Source organism: Drosophila teissieri, chromosome 3R (genome assembly GCF_016746235.2).
Source record: "Drosophila teissieri strain GT53w chromosome 3R, Prin_Dtei_1.1, whole genome shotgun sequence".
Lineage (NCBI taxonomy): Eukaryota > Metazoa > Arthropoda > Insecta > Diptera > Drosophilidae > Drosophila > Drosophila teissieri.
The window spans coordinates 4,079,578-4,090,114 of NC_053032.1; the positions used below are offsets into that span (position 1 = coordinate 4,079,578).

General features: G+C 48.3%; 1 protein-coding gene across 1 annotated transcript; it reads right to left on the bottom strand.

Moving 5' to 3' along the window:
* Positions 1-600: 600 nt before the first annotated feature.
* LOC122620255 (coiled-coil domain-containing protein 39) lies at positions 601-8,805 on the bottom strand. Its single transcript, XM_043797632.1, has 4 exons — positions 8,387-8,805; positions 8,179-8,326; positions 6,009-7,817; positions 601-1,460 (listed from the first exon to the last, which is right to left on the bottom strand). Exons 1-4 carry the CDS (start codon positions 8,636-8,638, stop codon positions 766-768), a joined length of 2,904 nt encoding a protein of 967 aa, XP_043653567.1. The 5' UTR covers positions 8,639-8,805; the 3' UTR covers positions 601-765.
* Between the last annotated feature and the right edge of the window lie 1,732 nt (positions 8,806-10,537).

Here is a 10,537-nt window from a genome sequence, read left to right on the forward strand (position 1 = left end):
CTCATTTCGAAATATAGCTCTGAGCACGGGTATATACTATATGTAAACATATTCTTGGCCGATATATGTTGCAGTGGCGGCCATATAGCCTACGTTCTAGCCTTTGTAACGCACGATGCCTAGGGGCCAATCCGCCTAATATGTATGCAGACTTTTCTAGCGATCTATCATTGTAGCCAGGCTGGTTCTATAATTGGCTTTCAGCCAATATCTCATTGGAATATTCGTTTTTGTAATAGTAACTACTGTTGTTGAAGATTTCTCCGTTCGATTATAGTTACTGTTAACATACTTAGTCAAGAAAAGATAATTTTCCTTTTCTAACCTTTCTATTCAGTAATTGCCCTGTTTGAAATGAGGGAGCTAACAAAAAAAGTGCGAAAATATTGCAATTATTTTTATTAGGAAAACACGAAGCTTAAAAATATTTCAGTAAAAAAAACCACGAAGCGTAGGTGATAGCTACATATATTGTGGAGCATTCTTGTAGAGTATTTGTTAGTCAACAATCTGAGCAAACGGTCCGCTAAACACACACTCGTTCGCGCATGTACACCGTGCTGTACCCCCACTGAATCGTTGTGAGCTATTTTTATTGCCGCAATTCTCTCTTGTTTTGACCCGCTTTGGCAACGCATTTTATTCGCTGTTTCGTTTAGATGGTCAATTTGTAAACACTGTGATGGCCAGCACGTGAAGATACGGCCATACGGGTTGAAATAATAGGATATCCAACGGAATAATACATAAATATATTACAATAAATTATTTTTTCTTCGGCAAGGGCAACTCAAGCGATATGATGCTCAGGCTGGAATGGGAGGTTGTGGAGGAGGTGTCGTCCTTCAGGGAGCTCATGTCGGAGACGGAGGACCGGGCACTAGCCTCCTCGCAGGGAAACTTTTTGCCCTTAACGCGGAGGTAGGAGGCGGTGTCCTTGCCTTGCGAGGACTTGGCCGAGGAGCTGCTGTTCCATGACACACGGCTGCACGTGCGCTTGAGGTGCATCGGCAACTTGATTCCCTTTCGCAACAGGATTCCAATTATATCCGTTCCGGCCTCGTCGCTGTTCGCCAGATCGGTAATCATGTTCAGCGCCTTGGTGTTTCGCGCCTCCAGCTCTTGCAGATTCAGGTCACGCTCGAACTGCGCCAAATACTCCTCGCTAAAGGGCCGAGCCTTGATCTCCCTCAATTGCGTCCGGATCTCTCGATTCGCCCTGTCCAGCTTCAGTCGCTGGTCGTCCAGTTCGCGCTCAATCTTTTCCAGAACTGACAAGTGCTCCGCCCGACTAGTCTTCGCCTTCTCTATTCTAACAATAAGGTCCTCCTCCTCCGCTCGCTGCTCTGCGTGCTTCTGTTGGTAGTGCTGGGCCTTGCATCTTAAAACCTTCAGTTTTTCAAGCTCACGGCAGTAGGCCGCCTCAAGCTCCTTCAGCTCCAACTCGGCCCTCTCGCGATCTAGAATTTAAAAGAATAGAACAAAATCTATCACTTAATATCCAATGGAGTACCACGATTCTAAGCCACCCGGTTTGTAGGCGTTAGAGTGGGCGTGCCAACGTTCTGAACAAACTTGCAAAGCGTAGGCGTCACTAGAATATGAATGCTTAATTTCAGTTATCTAGGTTTACAGTTCCCGAGATTTCGTCGTTCATACGTCATTTAAAAAAAAACGGACAGATTCACGGGCGAACATGACCAGATCGATTCGTATAGTGATCTTAATCAAGAATATCTACATATATCAAATAACTTTATAGGTTCGGAACATCTTCTTTCTACCTATTAAATAAATAACTCCAGGAGACCGTTAGTATAATGATAGAGAAATAGAAATGAAAAAGTTCTTATTGGGTATACGTTAGTTTTTTCTAAAAAAAAACAAGAGGGAATGCTATAGTCAAGCTCCCCGACTATCTGATACCCGTTACTCAGCTAGTGGAAGTGCAAAGGAGAAAACAGTTTTTTGCGGTTTGTGGGCGTTAGAGTGGGCTAGGCAAAAAGATTTGTGGCAAATCAAAAGAAATTTACAAGACTAACAAATGAGTGAGAAAATATCAAACAAAAATTTCAAAAGTTTGGGCGTGGCAGTTTTGTGCGGTTTGTGGGCGTAAGAGTGGGCGTGGCAAAAAGTTGTTTCTGCAAATCGATATAAATTTACAGACAGACAGACCAGACAGACCAGACAGACCAGACAGACCAGACAGACCAGACAGACCAGACAGACCAGACAGACCAGACAGACCAGACAGACCAGACAGACCAGACAGACCAGACAGACCAGACAGACCAGACAGACCAGACAGACCAGACAGACCAGACAGACCAGACAGACCAGACAGACCAGACAGACCAGACAGACCAGACAGACCAGACAGACCAGACAGACCAGACAGACCAGACAGACCAGACAGACCAGACAGACCAGACAGACCAGACAGACCAGACAGACCAGACAGACCAGACAGACCAGACAGACCAGACAGACCAGACAGGCCAGACAGACCAGACAGACCAGACAGACCAGACAGACCAGACAGACCAGACAGACCAGACAGACCAGACAGACCAGACAGACCAGACAGACCAGACAGACCAGACAGACCAGACAGACCAGACAGACCAGACAGACCAGACAGACCAGACAGACCAGACAGACACAGACAGACCAGACAGACCAGACAGACCAGACAGACCAGACAGACCAGACAGACCAGACAGACCAGACAGACCAGACAGACCAGACAGACCAGACAGACCAGACAGACCAGACAGACCAGACAGACCAGACAGACCAGACAGACCAGACAGACCAGACAGACCAGACAGACCAGACAGACCAGACAGACCAGACAGACCAGACAGACCAGACAGACCAGACAGACCAGACAGACCAGACAGACCAGACAGACCAGACAGACCAGACAGACCAGACAGACCAGACAGAAACAACAGACAGACCAGACAGACCAGACAGACCAGACAGACCAGACAGACCAGACAGACCAGACAGACCAGACAGACCAGACAGACCAGACAGACCAGACAGACCAGACAGACCAGACAGACCAGACAGACCAGACAGACCAGACAGACCAGACAGACCAGACAGACCAGACAGACCAGACAGACCAGACAGACCAGACAGACCAGACAGACCAGACAGACCAGACAGACCAGACAGACCAGACAGACCAGACAGACCAGACAGACCAGACAGACCAGACAGACCAGACAGACCAGACAGACCAGACAGACCAGACAGACCAGACAGACCAGACAGACCAAACAGACCAGACAGACCAGGAAGACCAGACAGACCAGACAGACCAGACAGACCAGACAGACCAGACAGACCAGACAGACCAGACAGACCAGACAGACCAGACAGACCAGACAGACCAGACAGACCAGACAGACCAGACAGACCAGACAGACCAGACAGACCAGACAGACCAGACAGACCAGACAGACCAGACAGACCAGACAGACCAGACAGACCAGACAGACCAGACAGACCAGACAGACCAGACAGACCAGACAGACCAGACAGGACTGACAGACCAGACAGACCAGACAGACCAGACAGACCAGACAGACCAGACAGACCAGACAGACCAGACAGACCAGACAGACCAGACAGACCAGACAGACCAGACAGACCAGACAGACCAGACAGACCAGACAGACCAGACAGACCAGACAGACCAGACAGACCAGACAGACCAGACAGACCAGACAGACCAGACAGACCAGACAGACCAGACAGACCAGACAGACCAGACAGACCAGACAGACCAGACAGACCAGACAGACCAGACAGACCAGACAGACCAGACAGACCAGACAGACCAGACAGACCAGACAGACCAGACAGACCAGACAGACCAGACAGACCAGACAGACCAGACAGACAGACAGACCAGACAGAAAAAAAACAAAGACAGAAACCAGACAGACCAGACAGACCAGACAGACCAGACAGACCAGACAGACCAGACAGACCAGACAGACCAGACAGACCAGACAGACCAGACAGACCAGACAGACCAGACAGACAGACAGACCAGACAGACCAGACAGACCAGACAGACCAGACAGACCAGACAGACCAGACAGACCAGACAGACCAGACAGACCAGACAGACCAGACAGACCAGACAGACCAGACAGACCAGACAGACCAGACAGACCAGACAGACCAGACAGACCAGACAGACCAGACAGACCAGACAGACCAGACAGACCAGACAGACCAGACCAGACCAGACAGACCAGACAGACCAGACAGACCAGACAGACCAGACAGACCAGACAGACCAGACAGACCAGACAGACCAGACAGACCAGACAGACCAGACAGACCAGACAGACCAGACAGACCAGACAGACCAGACAGACCAGACAGACCAGACAGACCAGACAGACCAGACAGACCAGACAGACCAGACAGACCAGACAGACCAGACAGACCAGAACAGACCAGACAGACCAGACAGACCAGACAGACCAGACAGACCAGACAGACCAGACAGACCAGACAGACCAGACAGACCCAGACAGACCAGACAGACCAGACAGACCAGACAGACCCAGACAGACCAGACAGACCAGACAGACCAGACAGACCAGACAGACCAGACAGACCAGACAGACCAGACAGACCAGACAGACCAGACAGACAGACCAGACAGACCAGACAGACCAGACAGACCAGACAGACCAGACAGACCAGACAGACCAGACAGACCAGACAGACCAGGACAGACCAGACAGACCAGACAGACCAGACAGACCAGACAGACCAGACAGACCAGACAGACCAGACAGACCAGACAGACCAGACAGACCAGACAGACCAGACAGACCAGACAGACCAGACAGACCAGACAGACCCAGACAGACCAGACAGACCAGACAGACCAGACAGACCAGACAGACCAGGACAGACCAGACAGACCAGACAGACCAGACAGACCAGACAGACCAGACAGACCAGAACCAGACCAGACAGACCAGACAGACCAGACAGACCAGACAGACCAGACAGACCAGACAGACCAGACAGACCAGACAGACCAGACAGACCAGACAGACCAGACAGACCAGACAGACCAGACAGACCAGACAGACCAGACAGACCAGACAGACCAGACAGACCAGACAGACCAGACAGACCAGACAGACCAGACAGACCAGACAGACCAGACAGACAGACCAGACAGACCAGACAGACCAGACAGACCAGACAGACCAGACAGACCAGACAGACCAGACAGACCAGACAGACCAGACAGACCAGACAGACCAGACAGACCAGACAGACCAGACAGACCAGACAGACCAGACAGACCAGACAGACCAGACCAGACAGACCAGACAGACCAGACAGACCAGACAGACCAGACAGACCAGACAGACCAGACAGACCAGAACAGACCAGACAGACCAGACAGACCAGACAGACCAGACAGACCAGACAGACCAGACAGACCAGACAGACCAGACAGACCAGACAGACCAGACAGACCAGACAGACCAGACAGACCAGACAGACCAGACAGACCAGACAGACCAGACAGACCAGACAGACCAGACAGACCAGACAGACCAGACAGACCAGACAGACCAGACAGACCAGACAGACCAGACAGACCAGACAGACCAGACAGACCAGACAGACCAGACAGACCAGACAGACCAGACAGACCAGACAGACCAGACAGACCAGACAGACCAGACAGACCAGACAGACCAGACAGACCAGACAGACCAGACAGACCAGACAGACCAGACAGACCAGACAGACCAGATTGACTCGGATATTGATCTTGATTAAGAATACATATACCTTATATTATTTTCAACGAATCTAGAATACCCTTTTCGTCTACGAGTAACGGGTATAAAAAGATCCACAAAGGAAGCGATGAAGTTTTAGCGTGCATGAGTATTTCATTATGTTTTTGTGCTAACAAAAAGTGGCAATATACTAAAATTACTCACCCTTCGAGTTTTCGTCCACAGATCGGAATGTTTTGCGGTAGTTATCGTTCGATTTGTCGAACTGGCGCAGTGTGTTCTCCAGGGCGACCACTTCCTTCTCAGCCTTGAGAACCTTCTTGTTGAGGGCGTCGCCTTCATCGGCCAACATCTGTCGCTCCTGGGCGCTGACCACCTTCAACTGGGTGCTGGTCATGATAGAGCCGTCCTCGTTTTTGCCGAGCAATTGGACGGTAAGTTCAAAGCGCGCCTTCATCGCCTCTATCTGCTTTTTCCGCTCTCCGAGGTCGGCTCGCAAGGTGCTGAGTTCCTCGTTAAGATGCTTCTTCTTGAGGATGAGCACATCCTCTTGGCTGCGAAGCTCTACGGTGCGATCTTTGATAGCGCGACGGAAGGCAAGGCGGTGCTGCTCCAGGTCGTAGGTGCCCTGTTCGCAGCCCCCGATCCCAACCTCGAGGTCACTGCAGCGCATCTTGACCATGTTGAGGTCGACTATAAGCTCGGAGTTCTCGTAACGAATCTGGCGCAGTCTCTTGACGGTGCCCTCGCAGTAGACCTGGGCCTCCTTAATCTTAAACCTGACCATTTCAAGCTCCTTCTCGTCGGCGTTGTACTGGACGACCAGGTTGTTCATGTTGTAGTTTAGCTTCTTGTTCTGCGCTTCTGTGGTGGCTATAAGGCGTTGCAACTTTTCATACTCCTGCTCGAGGGCGTTAAGCCGGGCCATGTTAGTAGCCTCCACCTCGGGGTCATCCGCCAGACCCTTAATCTCGGCGAGACGCCGCTCCGCCTCTAAGCACTTAAAGGACAGGCTGTAGTGGATCTCCGTCTGCCGATTAAGTTCGTTATTGACCTGCTGCTGATTACGCTTGATGGCTGCCAGGTTGGAGTTGAGCGAGTCGTTCTGCACCTTCAGGACCTTTTCCTCGTCCTGCAGCTCGATAACCTGCCTCTGGGTGCGGTAGAGCATGTCGTTGACTTTCTCCTGCTCCTTGTCCAGGCTTCGCAGAGCCGTCTCCTCCGCCTGCATCATCTCCTCCAGAATATGCAGCCGCTGCTCCGCATTGAGGGCCTTGTTTTGTACAGACTTCAGTCGAGCGTTAACCTTCTCCATTACCGAGGCGAAGTTTTCCAACTCCTTGGCTTTCTCATCGCGCTTTTGCATCTGACTGCGGTTCTCCATGCGCTGCACGTGTACCCGGTTCGAGAGGTTCTCCAGTTCCCGACGCAGGCCGTCGATCTCGCGCTCTTTCAACAATGTGGCATCAATCAGGATTTGGATCTGGTTTTTCATGTCGGAGCTTTCCTCGTTCAGGCTCTCGATCGCAAGCTCCACCTGGCGGTTGTTTTCGATCACCTCGGTTAGCTGGTTGTCTTGCTCCTTGTAGGTTTGCGCCGTCTGATGTGCTTTCTGAGCCAGCTCCGCACACTCCACCTCGCTGCGCTGAATGTCGTGCTCCCGCTGGGTCATCTGGTTCACGGCGCTCTTCCACGTCTCCACCATCTGGCGGCGTTCCGCGTGAGCAGACCTGTAGAGACAAGCGGTCCGCTCCAGATTCTTCTCCAGCGTCATTTGCTCGTCATAAAGGAGCACCACCTGCTTGCGCCGCTTGTCGATGTCCGCCTGCAAAAGCTGCCGCTTGGTGTTCAGCTCCCGGGCTTTCTGCTGGTCATCCAGGTAGTACTTTTCGATTAGCTGGTAGCCCTTGTTCCCGTCTTCCATGGCCTCTGTCCACTCTACCAAGGTAGTCTTGGCCGACTTGATGCGGGAAGTCAGCTCATCGATCTCGCGCTTGCTCTGGCAAATCTTACCTGAGCATCAAAAAAAACAAACAGTAAGTTACAGGTTTCTTTACACGCATATATCATTTTATGACTATTATATAAATAATACATAATATAATATAATATATGCCACATGTATCATCGAATGTTACACAACAGCTAGAGACTTGGTATTAGGTACGTTTACTTAACTCTAGTGTAATAATTCAATCGCTAAGCCCACTGCAACTCCCCAATTCTTGTAAATATTTAAACAATATAATTAATGAAATCGAGCTAAAAGTATAAGAGAGCTCACTAGCAGCAAATTGTATTAGTTCCAACAGATGGCTGCCATTTGGCACATTCTACGTGTCTCATTTTGGTTCACAGCGTAAATTTTACTTACGCTCAGTGACTTTGACGTATTCAGTGTACTCCTCCAGCTCCTTGTCATTCTTCCGCAGATCCTCCTTGATCTTGTTGCGCTCCAGTATTACAAGCTGGACATTGTGCGCCTCCTTAATAACATCATCCTTCAGTGAGCTGTACAGTGTCTATGGTGGAACGAAATAAAGACAAGCAGCAGAGCCAGCATATAGCAAGTTTAGGCATACCAGGTTCTGCTGAATAGTGCCTTCAATGTTGCGGGTATGCCGTTCCACTGCCATCTCGCGCTCGTCCAGCGAATTCATGTGCTGCTGTAGCTCCAGCTTCAACGCCCTTAGAGCAGTCAGTTCCTTTAGGATGGCCAAGTTCTCGGCACTCGCCATGGGAATGTCCGAGTCTACCGCCCAGCCTACGGAAGCCATGGCTTCCAGCTTGTAGTCATTTAGCGAGGCAGTCTTCATGTCGTCGGTGCGATTCATCGTGTTATGAGATTAGCTTGTCAGCTGGGCCGAATTAAATTGGATATCTTGACTATGGCCGCTGATGTTGAAATGTAAAAACAACTCAGAGCACCCTAAGCATTTCTTTCTGTCTCAATGACAACCAGGGCAGACAACCAGCTACCCATAGCAACTTCTATTGAACAAAGTAACAACTCTGAAAATATCAATATTTTCGAGCTTCTATGTATAGGACGAAAATTTTGGTAACTCCTAAATAAATCAGAGCAACCAGTTTTTTATTGAAATCATGAAAATATACTTACTTCATAGACTTACTTATTGCTTTAAAAAATAAAATTGAACAAGTTAGAGTTCAATGCAAGAAGAACCAAATGCCGTTACATGGGAAAGCCGTTTAAAAATTAGTGGGAAGAATATAAGAATTCACAAGATAGCATGCTATTGTCGAGCTCTTGGGTTATCCGATACCCGTTTCTCAGATAGTAGTATTGCGAGGGGATATAGATACAAACATTTTAATTTATTCAACAATTTTTCGAGCATCGCTTGACGTTACCTGAATAAATCGTATTAAACAACTATCTCATTTACAACAGCCAATTTCGCTACGAGAGAGGCAAATGTGCCAAACACTTTAAATTTTATATAGACCATCTAGCCATCCAATTCCCACAAGAAACACCTCTCAAAACAATTAATAAAAAGGGCTTAGTAAATTGGGCCAAACATTTTTGTCTGAGCCAAAAACTTTATAAGAAATAGAATGTTTATTGTGAATCCTGGTAACCATCTCTTCAATAACTTCCTCCTAAACTGTGCTGCTCCGAAAGGATCTGCAATTTCTTTTATATTATACCTTACCATTTACTAGCATTATCTTTATCTACAAAAAAATGTAATTTCCTGCTAACGCTGATGAATTCTATTTCCTTTGATTTACAACAAAGGCTGTAAGGCACTATTAAACAACCCTCCCCCCCTCAAATACAAGGCCAACATTACCTCAGACATCCTAATTAAAGTTACCGATACCACCCACAACATCCTCTACACTAATGGTTACAGTTCCGTAGTCCCAGTTTTGAAATGTAATTTGTAACTGGTTTATAGCAAAACACAACCCCGACTATCTCGGATACCTGTTACTCAGCTAGTGGAAGTACGAAGGAGAGAAGGCGTGGCAAAAAGTTCTTTGGCAAATCGATAGAAATTTACAAGTCAAATACAAAAATGAAATGGGCGTGGCAGTTTTGGGCGGTTTGTGGGCGTTAGAGTGGGCGTGGCAAAAAGTTTTTTGGCAAATCGATAGAAATTTACAAGACTAATACAAAAATTAAAAAATATCAAAACCTTTTTCAAAAGTGTGGGCGTGGCAGTTTTGGGCGGTTTGTGGGCGTGACAACATAAATCGACAAACTTACGCTGCGTCTATGTCCCTGGAGTCTGTATGCTTAATCTCAACTTTCTAGCTTATGTAGTTCCTGAGATCTCGACGTTCATACGGACAGACGGACGGACAGACGGACATGGCCAAATCGACTCGGCTACTGATCCTGATCAAGAATATATATACTTTATATGGTCGGAAACGCTTTCTTATGCCTGTTACATAATTTTCAACGAATCTAGTATACCCTTTTACTCTACGAGTAACGGGTATAAAAATCGTGTAAACGCGAGGAAATCGACGATTCAATGGGTGACTAAGAAAGCTGAACATTTGAAACACAAAAACTGAAAATAAACCAACCTCTTATAAGTAGCGAAAAAGAGCACGCCAGAGTTTTGCGTGAGCGCAAATAACCTGGTCCAAGGAGTGACATTATGTCGTATTTACGGACGAGAAGAAATTTAATTTGGAGGGACCAGGCGGCTATAGTCATTATTGTCATGATATGCGTAAAGCACATTTTG

Excerpts from the sequence above, each read along its gene's own strand:
- LOC122620255 (XM_043797632.1), bottom strand. The coding sequence starts at position 8,638 with ATGAATCGCACCGACGACATGAAGACTGCCTCGCTAAATGACTACAAG. Across the intron at positions 8,327-8,386 it reads GCACTATTCAGCAGAACCTG|ACACTGTACAGCTCACTGAA; the intron begins GTATGCCTAAAC and ends GTTCCACCATAG. Across the intron at positions 7,818-8,178 it reads ATACGTCAAAGTCACTGAGC|GTAAGATTTGCCAGAGCAAG; the intron begins GTAAGTAAAATT and ends TTTGATGCTCAG.